Source organism: Loxodonta africana, chromosome 10 (assembly GCF_030014295.1).
Source record: "Loxodonta africana isolate mLoxAfr1 chromosome 10, mLoxAfr1.hap2, whole genome shotgun sequence".
Taxonomy (NCBI): Eukaryota; Metazoa; Chordata; class Mammalia; order Proboscidea; family Elephantidae; genus Loxodonta; species Loxodonta africana.
The window spans coordinates 42,825,168-42,843,251 of record NC_087351.1 but is presented as its reverse complement, the minus strand read 5'-3'; the positions used below and the strand labels follow the sequence as shown (position 1 = coordinate 42,843,251).

The 18,084-nt window shown below is 37.1% G+C and overlaps 1 protein-coding gene and 1 pseudogene across 1 annotated transcript; both read right to left on the bottom strand.

Moving 5' to 3' along the window:
• Positions 1-12,761: 12,761 nt before the first annotated feature.
• Positions 12,762-14,358, bottom strand: LOC100661530 (ATP synthase subunit g, mitochondrial-like). The gene is given in 3 exon segments (XM_064291849.1): positions 12,762-13,563; positions 13,566-13,731; positions 14,347-14,358. Coding segments are annotated over 3 exon segments (333 nt in total). The 3' UTR covers positions 12,762-13,408.
• Positions 14,359-16,122: 1,764 nt separating this feature from the next.
• Positions 16,123-16,328, bottom strand: LOC111747591 (guanine nucleotide-binding protein G(I)/G(S)/G(O) subunit gamma-5B-like; annotated as a pseudogene).
• Between the last annotated feature and the right edge of the window lie 1,756 nt (positions 16,329-18,084).

Here is an 18,084-nt window from a genome sequence, read left to right as displayed (position 1 = left end):
ATCTCTAAAGAATCTATCTGCCCACATTTCTGCTTCCTCTCATGTTCCTGAGCTGATTCTCAGCTCAAAACTAATAAAAATTGATGTGTTTTTGTAAATCGACACATACAGATCCTCAGCTCATTCTTCAAATTCTGATGTGCCAGCCAATTTAAAAACATTCCTCTCTGCTCAGAAAATTACTCTGTTAACAGTGTTTGTGGAAGGGCATTGCCCAGAAAGTGTATGTACATAGTTGTAAGGTTATGGTTGTTTACTCATTCAAGTGGTATTCATCAGCCACCATTATATGCCAGGCTCTGTGGCTGGTACTATTATCAGAGCAGTGAGTGTGTCTCTATCCTTGAGAAGCTTCAATATTTAAGGGAAGGACTTGGTTATTTTTGAGGTGGTTTTTTTTTTTTTTATTGCATAGAAAAATGGAACAATGAGAGTGTGGGTTTGAGAACATTGTATGGTATTAAACATTACACATAATGTCTCAAAGATTTGGTTTTCATCTGTTAGGGAAGAACACTTACTATCAAATCACTATTCTGAGTGGCCATAATTAAAGAGAAAGAAAATTCAAACCACAGAGGCTTGTAATGTCAGCAAGAGAATGTTTTTCAGATATCTTCTTCCCGAAGAACATCCGTAGGATGCATCCATATTTGAAGGAAGCTGAGTTTGGTACCCTCTCTTAGAGTTACTTGCTTTGTATTTTTGGATTGAGGAGCATACATTTTTAGGAGGCATTTCTATGCTTATATTTCAAGCAGATTTACATAAACAAAGCATAAGCTTTATGCATTGTTCAAGTTCCCTTCTCACTAGGCTATATCCTATTCTATGTAGTTAGTAGCCAAGGACAGATTACCCAGTAAGTAAGGAAAGCATGTGCTTAGGGCATCAGCAGAACAGGGGCACCATTTGTCCAAAGCAAAGACCTATAGATGCCAAACAGACAGGACACAAGGAAAAGCAAGTGTCACAGTGGAAAGGAACTGACAGGGCACTAAATGAAATTGATACCAGCTCCAGTGTGTGAGAATATGCCAGCAGGAAATAAAGTTCACACAGGGTCATGGGGGTGCCCACATGCAAGGTTGTTTAAGCTATGAGGCCCCTACCACTTCAACACCTTCATCGACACCTGTCTCCTACAGGCCCCTCCAGAGTAATTGAAACTCCTTGTCTTGGCAGGTCTCTTGGGAGTATACTATTTCTTTCTAAAAAACAAGAGGTGGGCCTCTGAGTCTAACTCTTGCTACATTGACCCAATATGCAACTGGATCCAACATGAGTGGTTACTGGAGAAGGACAGATTATATTTAATAGGTAACAGGTCTCTGATCCATTCTGAGAGAACCGTCTTATACATCCATGTTTGCTGATCCAGTAACACCAGCCAGGAGGACCAGCAATGCACTTTACCATGATACAAATACTTGCGCATGTCCTGGTAAACAACCAATGAGAACTCCAGTCCCAGATCATGCACAAAAATGAAGGAACTTGAATAAATTGACCATTGCAATGAATTGCATTAAGTTAATTTTTAAGTATATAGTATTTATGTACAGAGTTATGTCCTAAGTTTTGTAAACAATATTTGTAACTTTAAAATATGTTTGGCATAAATGCAGATGTAATCTAGCATGCATTTAATATAATACTAACATGGGTAATAATTTAATATAATACTAACAGTAAATGTCCAAAAATACTGGAAATATTAATATTTATCTAACATGAAAAGATCTAATTTATATGCCAAGTGAGTTTTGTTTTTTATTTTCTGTTGCTCAGGTCACAGTGCTTGATATTACTTTCTATATGCTAATGAATGAGGTATTAGGTACATTAAGAAGACGCAGAATTCAATATTTATTGTGCAAAATGTGTCTCTGTTTTGCAACAATGTATGTGTTTCTTAATTTGTCTTCCAAGAAAGAAACAAAGGGTGTTTATCAAAACACATTTATATTTTATCAGAATATTTATCTCTGTGTAAGGAAATTGAGCAATTCCTCGAGGAAATAAATGAATATTTAGATAATAAAAATTGTATAAATGTATTTTATTTTTTATTTCCCTCCAGACTGATTTTCTTTTAAGAAATTGATTGATATTGTTATGACTACGAACCAAACTTGCTCAAGGAGAAGTGACTCTATTGTTACATCAATTATGTATGAATCTCCAAGTATGGGAATTCAACAATTACAAAGAAAAAAATGTACATTTTATAAATTTTGCATATGATAACAATTATATTTTCCTTTTCATTTCGGACCGATCAGGTATAACCTCGCATTCAGTTCTCTCTCGTTGATCACATAAGAATGTGACAGCGGCACTATAATCATGTGACTTGTGACGTATCTGGTCCTGTCCTATGCAAAACAAACCAAAATGAATCTTCAGGTTGAGCGTACCCTTGTACTTGCGATCACTCTTGTTCCGTCAGATATTAGCAATAGTCCAATAAACTGTGAAGACACAGCATCAAAAGACAGAATGTGAGTGCACAAGTTTTTACCTATTATGTCAAGACAAACAAACACTCGTGGAGACTTGCAAAGGGTCCACCAAGGAACATTGTATGACAAACAAATGAAATTATTTCCGAATGCCTTGTAAGAACTATTTCTTTTGACTGTCTCAGACCTGAAGAACAAAATCACATGTTCCAAACCAATATTGTTACTTACTAATTTTCAAATATAAATTTTTTTGTTAACACCCAAGTTTGAATGTAAATTTTATTTAATAAATTCTACTTGTTTTATAAATTTTTATTTCTCTGCAATTATTTGAATTTATGTGCTATGGTAGAACCAGATTTAAAAGGTGATATAATTTGTATCCAGGTAAAATGAAATGGCAACTAGTGGAGTGCAAAAAGAAAGCTTGTAGAAGATAAAAGGATTTGGGAATCCCTGAAGACAATTCCAAAATTAACTTCCTTTTTAAAGCATAGTGAATCAAAAGAGGAGACTTCTGTTGAATGCTCAAGTTTAATGGGTACAATTTGTTTTACTAGTACTGCTTGTGCTGAAATTACTGATAACGATAGGAATATAACAGAATTTATTTCAAATTCTGCATCCATTCCTTGCTGAGGTAAAAAAAAAAAACAAAAATTAATGGTGTAGAAAGTGAGGCTATTCTACACCTGAAATTGTCCCATCTGCAGACTCCATAAATACCAGAAATATAGATCCTGCTTTGTGGAATAATTTTTCTTCTGATGATGTAGATTATTGGATCAAAAGAGGGCCAAGTGATTGTCAACATCACGGTGAACCATTTGAAAATTCGTGTCAAAAATTACTGGATGGTAAACAAACACAGTTATGTAGCCAGAATGTATTTCTAGGGTGCAAACTTAATAGTGAAAATTATAAGAGGGAGTGGTTACTGTATTCTCTACCATTCAGCTCTGGATATTGTTTTGTTTACAAACTATTCAGTCCTAAATCATTTAATTCTCGATTTGCTATGGATGGGTTTAGCGAATGGTGCAACACAAATATGATTGACAAAGATCAAAACAGTTTAATTCACAGAGATTGTATGTTGTCATATTTAAACCGAAGACATGGTTTTGGCTTAACTCATGACCTGGAAACACAAATTAATAAAGACCGTGAGTATTGGCAAGCTATTCTGCAACGCATTGTTGCTGTCATAACAACTGCTGTTATGGATTGAATTGTGTCCCCCCAAAATGTGTGTCAAGTTGGCTAGGCCATGATTCCCAGTATTGTGTGATTGTTAACCATTTTGTGATCTGATGTGATTTATCCAACTGTGATGATGTTAATGAGGTGGGATTAGTGGCAGTTATATTAATGAGGCAGGACTCAACCTACAAGATTAGGTTGTGTTTTAAGTCAATCTCTTTTGAGATATAAAAGAGAGACATGAGCAGAGAGACATGGAGATCTCATACCACCAAGAAAGCAGTGCTGGGAGCACAGCATGTTTTTTGGACTTGGGGTCCCTGCGCTGAGAAGTTCTTCAGTCAGGAAGCTTGATGACAAGAACCTTCCTCCAGAGCCAACAGAGAAAGAAAGCCTTCCCCTGGAGCTGGCACCCTGAATTTGGACATCTAGCCTTCTAGACTGTGAGAAAATAAATTTCTGTTTGTTAAAGCCATCCACTTGTGATATTTCTGTTATAACAGCACTAGATATTCAAGACAATTGCAGAACATAGGCTATCTTTTTGAGGAAGAAATGAAGTGTTTTGGTCCCCACAAAATGGAAAACTTGGGGGTTTACTTGAACTTCTTGCTCACTTTGATCCATTTTTAGCAGGTCACATCTCAAAATATGGTAACTCAGGAAAGGGCAACCCATCATATATGTCTAATAACTGGTAAAGTTTGATCAACTATTTTAAGTGAAATAAGTACCACTCAATATTTCAGTTTGTAGAATCCACTCCTGATCTTTCACATACAGATCAGCTAAGTGTTGTTTAAGGTACGTATCTCCAACAGATGGAAAATCTGTCAAGCAATTTATCACATTTATTAGCTTAAAAAGTCATACCAGAGAAGAAATTGCAAATCAAGTACTTTATCATTTATATGAAGTTTGAAAAATTACTTTTTGTACATGCAAAGGCCAGTCCTGTGACAATGCTGCCAATATATCAAGACATTATAAAGGCATGCAACAGGAAATTTTAGAACATAATAAATATGCCATTTTTATACCATTTGCCACACATTCACTTAATCTTGTAGAACCTAGCATAGTAGACTGTTGTCTGGAAGCAGTTGATTTTTTTTTCTACTTGTTCAGTTACTCTCAACGTATTTTGCCACGCCATCTCACCGATGGGCAGTTCTTAAAACATATTTAGGCAATGATTGAGTATTAAAATGTCTTTCTAATATATGCTAGGAAGTGCATACTGTAGTAATGAGTGCAGTCCTGGAATTGTACACTTAGATTCTAGATGCCTTAGAAAATATTGCTGAAGACCAGACATAAAAAAACAAAAAAGAAAAAACCAAACCCGTTACCGTCGAGTCGAATCCGACTCATAGCGATCCTATAGGACAGAGTAGAACTGCCCCATAGAGTTTCCAAGGACCGCCTGGTGGATTCAGACTGCCAACCTTTTGGTTAGCAGCCATAGCACTTAACCACTATGCCACCAGGGTTTCCCAGACATAAAAAAGAAATACCAAAAGAGAAGCTGAAAACATCACCAACAAAACGCAAACACTACAGTATGTATTTATGCTGGTTATGTGGAAAAAAAGGAACTGAAGAAAAAATTCAAGCTTTGAGTTGCATTAGTGAAGGATTCCATCGGGAAAATATTAAACGATGCAGGAAGCATCAGAAGAAGATGGTAGGAATACACACAATCATTATACCAAAAAGAATTAGTCAATATTCAACCATTTCAAGAGGTGGCATATGATCAGGAACCGATGGTACTGAAGGAAGAAGTCCAAGCTGCTCTGAAGGCATTGGCGAAATTGGACTTGGGGTCCCTGCGCTGAGAAGTTCCTTGACCGGGAAGCTTGATGACAAGAACTTTCCTCCAGAGCCGACAGAGAGAAAGCCTTCCCCTGGAGCTGACACCCTGAATTTGGACTTCTAGCCTCCTAGACTGTGAGAAAATAAATTTCTGTTTGTTAAAGTTCCAGGAATTGATGGAATATCAATTGAGATGTTTCAACAAACAGACGCATTGCTGGAGGTGCTCACTCATCTATGCCAAGAAATATGGAAGACAGCTTCCTGGCCAACTGACTGGAAGAGATCCATATTTATGCCTATTCCCAAGAAAGGTGATCCAACCGAATGTGGAAATTATAGAACAATGTCATTAATATTATACGCAAGCAAAATTTTGCTGAAGATCATTCAAAAATGGCTGCAGTAGTATATCGACAGGGAACTGCCAGAAATTCAGGCCGGTTTCAGAAGAGGACATGGAACCAGGGATATCACTGCTGATGTCAGATGGATCCTGGCTGGAAGCAGAGAATACCAGAAGGATGTTTACCTGTGTTTTATGACTATGCAAAGGCATTTGACTGTGTGGATCATATCAAATTACGGGTAACCTTGCAAAGAATGGGAATTCCAGAACACTTAATTGTGCTCATGAGGAACCTTTACATAGATCAAGAGGCGGTTGTTCGGACAGAACAAGGGGAGAAATTAAAAATCTTACTTCTTTTGAAAAGTGGCATATTGCTTGCAGATGTGGGCCATAAGGTCAGTAAGAATGAATCGAGCATTTGTACAATAAAGCAGAAAGAAGCTGAAATTCGTGGAAGTGTTAACGCTGCCCCTATAATGGCAAAAATGGTCTCTGGTTAGTGATAAAGTGTTTGCAAAGACTGAGAAAGTATTAAGTGTAAGTGTTAACAACTACTTACATAGCATCTACATTGTATTAGGTATTATAAAGGTACAAAAGGTATTAAATCTAGAGATGATTTAAAGTACACAAGAGAATGTGCTTACATTATATGCAAATACCACACCGTTTCATGTTAAGGGACTTGAGTGTCTGTGGATTTTGGTATGGGAGGAGTCCTTGAACCAACCCCCGCAGATACTGAGGGATGACTGTAATTTGTTGTAATATTTGTTTTATGATCATTATTTTTTCTTTCTTGACATCTTTTCATTTGTTCATTTATAATTATAGCATTTATTGCATAACGAGCTATCAAAACTGAAGTATGAGCCATTTAAAGCAAAACTGGGGAAAGTCAATTTTTCATTGTGGGAGATCAACAGAATTTTGTGTTGATTGCTGAAACAATTAAGTTCACTGACTCATTTTCTTTGTTGTAGAATGTGTGGACTATTCTTTTTATAGAAAATGCAGTATATAGTAAAAAACCTAGTACCCTGCATCCACTACAAATTTTATAATACAGATCATGTCATTCCGCTAAAGTGGCATACAATATACTACTATAGTATACAGTATATAGAGCCCTGGTAGCACAATGGTTAAAAGCTTAGCTGCTAACTAAAAGATCAGCAGTTCAAATCCACTAGCCATTCACTGGAAACCCTATGGGGGTCACTATGGGTAGGAACCAACTTCACTGTCATATAGGGTCATTATGAGTAGGAACCAACTTGACTCAACACCACTTAAGAACAACAACAGATATATATTATATATTATGATAGCATTTAAAAAACGTTACATCATGGATAGCTAAGACACACACACGTGTGTATTAAACACACACACACGCATATATATATAATGCACATATCCTGTTCAAATGTGTGAGCAAGCAGAGGAGGGGGCACCACAAACTATGAATGTTTAGGGCCCTCACACGGCCTTAATCCGGCCTTGGTAGTAGCCATACCTCAGAGCAGCATTTACTCTGTAGCCATTTCCTCTGGGCTAATGGGAAACATCTCATTTGAGATTAAGTAGGGAATGTAGAAGTAGACCTAACCAGGTTCCTGTGGAATGTGCTTGTTTAAAACCACTGTTCTCACACATCTTTCTTCAGTTCTTTTGTTGGTGTGTCTTTTTACTGGAAATAATAACCTCAAAACAATTAGCTTTATCTTGGCCTGACAGTTTTCTTTTCTCTCATCCTTCCTTTCCTCTTGCCTCCTTGTCTCTCGACATTGTCAGGTTTTGTGTTCCTTTTTAATATATCATTTTCTTGGTCAGCTTACCCGTAAAGCCATTTTTAAGTGCCCCCTCCACCCCCAACCTTTGTATCCTCCTTAAGGGAGAACTTTGAGAAAACCTTGACCAGGCTAGTGCTCCTTGGGAGCCCAGAGCCATGCATCAGCTCCAATAAGCCCCACTCAGGTGGAACCATCTTCAATACCAAGAGCACGGAGGAGCTGATTTTCATGTCCCCAGCAAATGTGCATAATCTTAGGCAAACAAGCCATCCTGCCAAAAGGAGCATCCAACAGCCCCTCAAGACAGCAACAACTCTTGGCTTCCAGATCAGTAAAATTATCTGTTTCCAAAACAATCCTTTTAAAAAAGAAACCAACAAAAGGGATAGTGTTATTTATGTAACTTTTTTGTAAGGTTATAAAAAGTCTTTTCTCTGTGGGTACAAAATGGGTACGGTACGTGTTCCCAAGCCTAGAGAGGGTGTTTGGAAAAGCAATGATATCTCTTGGGATTTTCCTTTGCTAATAACTTCAGCATTTTTCCCTGGTGAAAAAAAATTTTTTTTTAACATTCTACTCTGAAAGTTCTTAGGCACGGTTGTTGGCAGCTGGGTAAATTGGACCATTTCTTTTGCCCCTGAGAGCTGTCTCAGGCCCACAGGGTGGATAGGCAGGGGTGATCTCTAGGCAGCCACCATGTCCATTTGTAGACAATGAAAGGAGGCACAAAGGGTGGTTGGGCAGTTACTCCAGCTCCTGACCTGGTGCTTTTGTCCTCTCTGTGTGCCCACCATGGCTCATTTCATCTGGATGAAACATTTCTCTTTCTGATTTCCCTTTTTATTACTTCTTGGTCATCGGCTTCTACTAGTAAGCTGTCAGTTAGTTGAAATTAGCATTAGTGAAGCCTGCCTCAAAAGAAGGCAACATACAATATGTCTTGAGGAGTGATGGACTTCTTCGCAGACTTCAAGAAGGCTTAAAAATGACACTGAACATTTTTGAAAAATCTAAAAATAAGGGATTCGAAAACCTTATGTGCTCAGAAGGCTAGAGCAGAGGAAAAACAAAGATAAAAGAAAGTAAAGGGCATACTGCCATCTTAAACAAGGAAGGCAGAATAAATTATTGTGAAGGGATCTTTTGTAGAGGAACGAATGTCCAAATAGATGAATACAAGGCAGACTTGAGGTCCAGATTAAGCGGAATTCACCACTGAATTCTCACCTACTAGAAGTAACAGTCACACAGCTTGGGGATGAGAAATGAGGGATAGTGGGATCACAGTGAGGATTCATGGGTTCTGGTAGGTACTATCCCCAGAGTGCTGGACCTCTGTTCCCTGGAACGTCCCCCTATTTGTGTCTCATGTAGTTGCCTGGATCAGTCAATGTGACAGAGATAAGACCAAGGCTTATGTGAGTTTCAGAGGAATGTCCCCCTATTTGTGTCTCACGTAGTTGTGTGGATCAGTCAATACGACAGAGATAAGACCAAGGCTTATGTGAGTTTCAGGTCGCCTGTATCCATTAGCTATATTACGTTTTGCAGGGAGTAATTTAGGATCCTCGGTCTAATTGTTGACCTTGCTAGTAATCAGTGAGAAGCATTTCACAAGTTTCAACTACATGCCATGTTCTCATCTCAGCTTCAGGCTTGGACTGGGTCTGGTTTTGGGCCCCTTTGAGATCTGAGGGTGTTTCATTTCTTTGTGTTTCTTGGCTTAGTGAAATTTTCAGATATGTCTTAATTTTACTCATTTACTCAGGGAGAATCTTCAGGTCACAGTGAGGAATAAGGATATTGGACCAAAGGTCTGTTGGTTCTGAATTTCCGGAAAACATCAAAAATTTTGTCACTACTTTTGGCTGTTTGAAGACATTTTTTGTTGTTGTTTAAGTGCATCTTGCTCTTACGAAGCACCTTTGATTTTGGCGAAGGATAATTCTCATTCAACAAGCATTTATTTATTTAGTACGTACTACATGCCACAGCTGAGCAGAGTCCAAAGAGGGCCTCATTCGTGTTACTGACAGATTTGGGCACAGCTGCACTGAGGTGGACTTTGACAAATGAGTGGGATCTCCCCAGAAGGAGGGGGATAGGAGGACATTTCAAGCATAGCATAGTCCCAGAGTAATGAGAATGAAGGACTTGAGAAGAGGTGGTCACACTTCCTGAGCAATTAGAACTTAGGGTCCAGCCAGGTGATATGGCAAGAGAGAGTCATTGAAGAAGACAGGTTAGGCTTAGGCCTTATATGCCAAGTAGAGTTCCAAAACATTTCATCACCCTAAAATAAAACCCTGTATCATTTAAGCAATCAGTCTTTATTTCCCTGTCCCACCAGTCCTTGGCAACCACCAGTCTACTTTCTGTCTCTGTGGATTTACCTATTCTGGATATTTCATGTAAATAGAATCATATAGTATGTGACATGTGAGAAAGTACATACAACTTTTTAATTGTTTTATGTTCCTTGTTACACTTCCCAGTGTTTTTTTTTTTTAACAGCTTTTTTGAGCTATAATTCTCATACCGTTCACTCTTTTAAATTATACTTTTCAGTGGTTTTAATATAAACCCATTACCACAATCTAATTTTAAACATTTTCATCACCCCAAAAAAGAAATCCCGTAACATTAACAGCCATTCCCTGCCCCTCCACCCTAGACAACCACTCCTCTACTTTCTGTCTCTATAGAATTTTCTTGTGCTGGACATTTCATATAAACGGATCATGTAATATGTGGTCTTTTGTGATTAGCTTTTTTCTCTTAGCATGATGTTTTCAGAGTTCATCCATGTTGTAGCATTCTTTAGTACTTCATTCCTTTTTACAGCTGAATAATACCCCATTGTATGGATGTATCAGGAGTCCCTGGGTGGTGCAAATGGTTTATGTACTCCAAAGGTTGGAGGATTGAGTCCACCCAGGGCCACCTCAAAAGAAAGGCCTAGTGACCTGCTTCCCCAAAACCAGTCATTGAAAGCCTATGGGACACAGTCCTACTCTGACATGCATGGGGTCACCATTAGTCAGAATTGACTCAATGGCAATTTTTTTTTTTTTAATGGACATAATCATAGTGGCTAAGAGCTATGGCTGCTAACCAAAAGGTCAGCAGTTGAAATCCACCAGGTGCTCCTTGGAAACCCTATGGGGCAGTTCTACTGTGTCCTATAGGGCTGCTATGAGTTGGAATTGACTTGATGGCAATTTTATTTTTAAATATCAAATTTTATTTATCCATTCATCAATTGATGGACATTTGGATTATTTCCACTTTTTGGCTATTATGAATAATGCTGCTATGAACATTTGTATACAGGTATTTGTATGGACTTACGTTTTCATTTATCTTGGGTATATACTGAGGAGTAAAATTGCTGGGTCAAATGGTAGCTCTATGTTTAAACTTTTGAGAATCTGCCAGACTGTCTTCCAAAGTAGCTGCTCCATTTTATGTTCCAGCCAGCAATGTATGAATGTTTCATTTTCTCCACATGCTTGTTATTGTCTGTCTTTTTTATTACAGCTATCCTAGTGGATGTGAGTGGTATCTTATTGTGGTTTCGATTTGCATTTCCCTAATAATTAATGATGTTGAGCATGTTTTCATAAGCTTGCTGGCTATTTGCACATCTTCTTTGGAGAAATGGCTACTTAAGTTCTTTGCCCTTTTTAAAATTGGGTTGTCTTTTTCATTGAGTTGTAAAAGTTCTTTATATATTCTGGATACTAGGCTCTTATCCAGATACAAGATTTGCAAATATTTTCTCCTATTCTGTAGATTGTCTTTTCACTTTCTTGATAATGTCCTTTGGTGCACAAAATTTTTTATATTTGATGAAGTCCAATTTATATATATTTTTCTTTTGTTGCTTGTGCTTTCAGTGTCATGTTAAGACTCCTTTGCCAAATCTAAGGTCTTAAAGATTTACCCCTATGTTTTCTTTTAAGAGTTTTATAATTTTAGTTCTTATACTTAGGTCATTGATCCATTTTGAGTTAATTTTTTGTGTATGGTGTGAGGTAGGGGTCCAACTTCATTCTTTTGTATGTGGATATCCAGTTGTCCCAGCACCATTTTTTGAAGAGACTATTTTTTCCCCATTAAGTATGTTCCTTTCTTTGTTGAATAGTATTCAGTAGTAATGTTATACTACAATTTGTTTATGCATTCACCAGTTGATAGTTTTTGGCTATTCGTATAAAACTGCTATAGACATTTACGTATAAGTCTTTGTGTGGACATATTTTTTTTTTCTCTTGAGTAAATACTCAGGATTGTGATCACTGGATCATATGATACATGTATGTTAAACTTTATAAGAAACTATCAAACTGTTTTCCAAAGTGGCTATACCATTTTGCATTCCCATCTGCAATATATGAGGATTCCAGTTGCTCTGTATCCTTGGCAGAACTTGGCATTGTCAATCATATTAATTTTAGCCATTTTCAGGTGAGTTTTGGTATTGCATACTGGTTTTAATTTGCATTTCCCTAAAGACTAGTAATATTGGACATCTTTTTTCATGTGTTTATTTGAGTCCATATTTTACCCCCTTTTTTTGTATGTGTTTTTTAATTATTGAATTAAAAGAGTTCTTTGTATATCATGGATGTAGGTCTTTTATCAGATACTTGCTTTACAAATTTTTTCTCAATCTGTGGCTTATCCATTTTCTTAATAGTATTTTTAGAACAGAAATTTTAGTTTTGATGAAGTGTAATTTATCAATTTTTAAAAAATTTATAGCTCATATTTTTGTGTGTATGTGTCCTAGCTAAGAAATTCTTGCTTAATCTAAGGTCACAAGGATTTTATCCTTTCCCGCCCCCTCTTTTTTTTAAAATAGTGTTACTGTTAGGTCTTATGCTTGGTTATATGGTCATTTTGAGTTCATTTTTGTACATGGTGCAAGATAAAGGTCAAGATTGATTTTTTTTTTTTAATATGGATGTGTGCATGGATTTATTCTGGATTATTTTAGTTTAGGAAAAAAAAACTATTCTTTCGCCATTGAATTACCCTGGCATCTTTGTCAAAATAAATTTAATGTATATATAAGGGGTCTGCTACATTGATTCATAAGTCTATCCTTAAGCCAATATTATACCATCTTGAAACCAGCTAGTGTGAGTTCTTTTTAAAAATAATTGTTTTGGCTATTCTAGATCCTTTGCATTTCCATATAAATTTTAGAATCCACTTGTTAATTTCTACAAAAAAATCCACTGGAATTGCATTGAATGCACAGATCAGTTGGGAAGAAATGTCATCTTAACAATATAGGATCTTCTGACCCATGAATATGATTTATCACTGTTTATGTAGGTCTCTTTAATTTCTCTCAGCATTCTTTTATAGTTTTCAATGTACAGACAGTGCACATATTTTATTGGATTTATTCCTAAGTATTTCAGTTTTTACGATGCACTTATAAATGGTATTGTTTTTCAAATTTCAGTTTCCAACTGTTGATGGCAAGTATATACAATTGATTTTTGTATATTGACCCTGTATTCTGCAACCTTGCTAAACTCACCTATCAATTCTTGTAGCTCTTTTTCATAGATTCTTTAGGATTCTGTATGTGGATGATCACATCATCTAGGAATAGACACAATTATATTTCTTCTTTTCTAGTCCATGCACATTTTTTTTTACACATTATTTTATTCAGATAGCAGCCTCGTCACACGTGGTCCAAGAACACTCAAATGGTCAGTCAAATATAATCAGATGTTAAAGATTGGTCTTCAAACATAATAGTCAATGATACCATGCTTGCCTATGATCTCGTTGATATAAAACCACATCCATACCTCAGTGATCACCAAACTATTCAGCAGAGCTTTCTTCACTGTGACACTGTGAGCTGTTTTGAAGCTGCTAGTTCGAGCACTATTGACTTTTTTTTCAGACTCTAAATAGATGGCAGGATCTCAGCAGGGGTTGAAGGAACCAGCTTCACCTTGGCATAGTGCCAAAATGTGGCCAACAGAGGCCTCAAGTAAGTCAGAGCAATGTTTATCATCACTGAAGCCTTCTCCACAAGGTTATGGACAAATTGTGCATAGCTCTAGAAGGGAAAGTGCATCACCCCCAATGGCTGACTGAAAGTCCTACACTTTTATCCCCATTTCTTACCTTATTCCTCTGACTAGGACCTCCACTTCAAGGGTGGTGGATAGAAGCAGAAACAGCAGACATCTTTCCCCATGTTCCTGATTTTAGAGGGGAAGAATTTAGGCTCTCATCATTAAACATGATGGTAAATGTAGGTTTTAATATGCATCCTTTACAAGTTTCTGGCATGCAATTTATACTGGTTTGTTGAGGGACTTTTTTTATTTTTTTGAAATCATGAATGGATATTGAATGTTATCAAATGTTTTTCCTAAATCTATTGAGATCATCATGTGATTTTTCTCTTTTATTTTCTGTTAATATAGGAAATTAAGTTAATTGACTGTCAAATGTTGAGGCAACCGTGCATCAACCTCATTTGGTCATGATGTATTATCCTGTCTTTATATTGCTGGATTCAATTTGCTAATACTTTGTTGAAGACTTTTCATGTTTAGTTTTCTTATAATATCTTTTCCAGTTTTGGTATCTGGGTAATGCTGGCCTCATATAATGAATTGGAAAGAGTCTGTGAAAACTAGGAATTTAAATGTTTAGTAGAATTTACCAGTGAAATCATCCGTGTCTGGAATTGTCTTTGTGGGGAGTTTTTAAATGAGTAGTTCAATTTTTGTGATAGATACAGAGTTATTCAATGTTAATGGTTAATTTTATGTGTCAACTTGGTTAGGCTATGATGCCCGGTTGGTCAGACACTAATCTAGATGTTGCTGTGAAGATGTTCACATGTGATGTACATTTATATTCAGCTGACTTTAAAGCAGATTGTTGTTGTTGAAACAACAGTTTCAACATGAATATGAATAAATAGATTGGAATAAAGGATTGGAGGGAGACTCATTAATAGCCTGCATTATGCAGATGACATAACCTTGCTTGCTGAAATTGAAGAGGACTTGAAGCACGTACTGATGAAGATCAAAGACCACAGCCTTCAGTATGGATTGCACCTCAACATAAAGAAAACAAAAATCCTCACAACTAGACCAATAAGCAACATCATGATAAACAGACAAAAAGTTGACATTGTCAAGGATTTCATTTCTCTTGGATCCACAATCAACACCTGTGGAAGCCAGCAGTCAAGAAATCAAAAGACTCGTTGCATTGGGCAAATTGGCTGCAAAAGACATCTTTAAAATATTAAAAGCAAAGATGTCACCTTGAAGGCTGAAGTGTGCCTGACACAAGCTGTGGTGTTTTCAGTTGCCTCACATGCATGTGAAAGCTGGACAATGGATAAGGAAGACAAGAACTGACACCTTTGAATTGCAGTGTTGGTGGAGAACACTGAATATACCGTGGACTACCAAAAGAATGAACAAATCTATCTTGGAGGAGGTACAACCAAGAATGCTTCTTTGAAGCAAAGATGGCAAGATTATGTCTTGTATACTTCGGACATGTTATCAGGAGGGATCAGTCCCTGGAGAAGGACATCATGCTTGGTAAAGTGGAGGGTCAGCAAAAAAGAGGAAGCCCTTCAACAAAATGAATTGACACAGTGACTGCCACAATGGGCTCAAGCATAACAACAATTGTGAGGATGGTGCAGGACCGAGCAGTGTTTTGTTCTGTTGTACATAGGGTAGCTGTGACTTGAAACTGATTTGAGGGTACCTAACAACAACAACATGAATAAATGAATATGAATGAATATGAATAAATCATATTCATGAGTCAGAAGATTCTATATTGTTAACATGACATTTCTCCCCAACTGAAAGTAGATTTCAACTCATAATGACCCCATGTGACAGAGTAGAACTGCCCCCTAGGATTTTCTAGGCTATAGTCTTTATGGGAGCAGATTGCCAGGCCTTTCTCCTGCAGCGCTGCTGGGTGGGTTCAAACTGTCAACCTTTCCATTAGCAGCTGAATGCTTAACCATTGTACCACCAGGGGTCCTTTTAAAGCAGATTACCCTCCATAGTGCAGGTGGGCCTCATCTAATCAGTTGAAGGCCTTTTAAAGTTGTTCCTGATTTTTCCTTATTATCTTTTTAATATCTGTAAGACCTGTAATGATGTTATTCTTCGTTTCTGATATCGATACTTTGTATCTTCCTTCTGTTTTCTTGGTCACTCTGGCTAAGAGCTTGTACTTTTTTTTTAATTCTATGTGGCTGCCAGTGTATGTAAAATAATTACCCTTATAAAATAGAAATTCATGAAAATTCAAAGAGGTAGATGTTAAAGGCTGACAAAAGTAGAAATTTGTATAGTATGGCACATGTGTTATAGGGATAAGCTTCTGTACAGTCTTCAAAGTTAGCTGTCTTTTGAATATTCACTGGTTCATGAAAAGTGAAAGATTACTTTTACTACAAAAATGAACAAACTTTCTGGGGTCTAAAGGGATTTGTACTTAAAGAGCCTCAGGTCAGCAGAGGGTCATGTGAGCATTCTGCAGACAGAATTGTTTCAAGTCTGCAGCTGCCTGGGTAACCTCGATGTAGTTGAGGCTGGCCTCCAACTGGAGCTAATGAACTACTTTCTTCATAGTGGCCATGCTGGAGAAGCCAGACATGGCGTGTAAGAGCGTTGAGCCTATACTCTGGTCTCTGGGTCGGTCTGTTGGCGGGTGCCTCGGTGGGGCCAGATGGCAGGAGTGTTTGTAAATTTGAACTGATCTTTTCAAAGAACTAATTTTGGGTTTTGCTTGTTTATTTTTTACTTTTATGTTTTCTATTTCAATGGTTTCTTCTCTTTTATCATTTCCTTCCTTCTGTTTGTTTTGGTTTGAGTTGCTCTTCTTTTCATAATTCTTAAGCGTAGAATTTTAGATCATTGATTTCAGACCTTTTTTATTTTTCTAATGTACATATTTAATGCTATAAATTTCCTTTTAAGTACTGCTCTTGCTGCATTCTACAAAATTTTCTGTTGTGTTTTCACTTTCATTCTGGTAAAAATTTTAGTAATTTATCTTGTGATTCTTCTTTAGTTCAAGGGTTATTTAGTAGTGTGTTTAGTTTCCAAACTTTAGGGATTTTCCAAAAATTTTCTGTAATTGTTTCCTCATTTAATTCCAGTGTATTCAGAGAACATACTTTGTATGATTTCAATCATTTTAAATTTGCTGAGATTTGTTTTATGACCCAAAATATGTTCTATCTTGATGAATGTTACATGTGCACTTGAACAAATGTTTATTCTGCTGGGTTTGGGTACAGTAGTCTATTAAAATCAATTTGGTCAATTTAGTTGATAGTGTTATTTAGATCACATCTGTCCTTGCTAATTTTTTTCAAATATTAAGAAAGGAGTGTTGAAGTCTGAAGGAAAAAACATTTTTTTTCCTACATTTACGTCTATTTTTATCATCTCCAAACAACAACAACCAAAAAAAAAAAAAAAAACCATTGCTGTTGTGTCAACTCATAGTGGCCCTATAGGGTTTCCAAGGCTGTAATCTGTATGGAAGCAGCCTGCCACATGTTTCTCCTGCAGAATGGCTGGTGGGTTCAAACTGCTGATCTCTGGGTTACTAGCCAAGCTCTTAACCACTGCTCCACCAGGGCTCATTTTATCATCTCTAAAAAAAACAAGCCAAAACCAAACAGTGCCATCGAGTCAATTCAGACTCGTAGCGACCCTATAGGACAGAGTAGAACTGCCTCATACAATTTCCAAGGAGCGCCTGGCAGATTCAAACTGCTGACTCTTTGGTTATCATCTGTAGCGCTCTTTAATCCTTTGTATAAATCCAGTTTTTCATTTGGTTTCGTAGTCTTTCTGCCTGAAGAACATTCTTTAACATTCCTATAATGTATCAATGTTTGTAATGAATCTTTTCAACTTTCGTTTGCCTGAGAAAACCTTTTTCATTTTTATTTCTGAAAAGATTTTTACTGGGTATGAAATTCTGGCTTAACTGTTTTCTTTCAGTGCACAAATAATGTCACTTTTATTGTTGTCTTAGTCATCTAGTACTGCCATAACAGAAATACCACAAGTGGATGGCTTCAACAAGGAGAAGTTTATTCTCTCACAGCTGTTAGGCTACAAGTCCAAATTCAGGGCATCGGCTCCAGGGGAAGGCTTTCTCTGTTGACTCTGGAAGAAGGTTCTGGTCATCAGTCTTCCCTTGGACTAGGAGCTTCTCCGTGCAGGAACCTCAGTTCCAAAGGACTCAATCTGCTCCTGACATTTGGTGGTATGAGGTCCCCCTGTCTCTCTGCTCACTTGCCTCTTTTGTATCACAAAAGAGATCGGCTTAAGACACTATCTAATATTGTAGATCTCATCAATGTAACTGCAACTAGTCCATATCATTTATCATA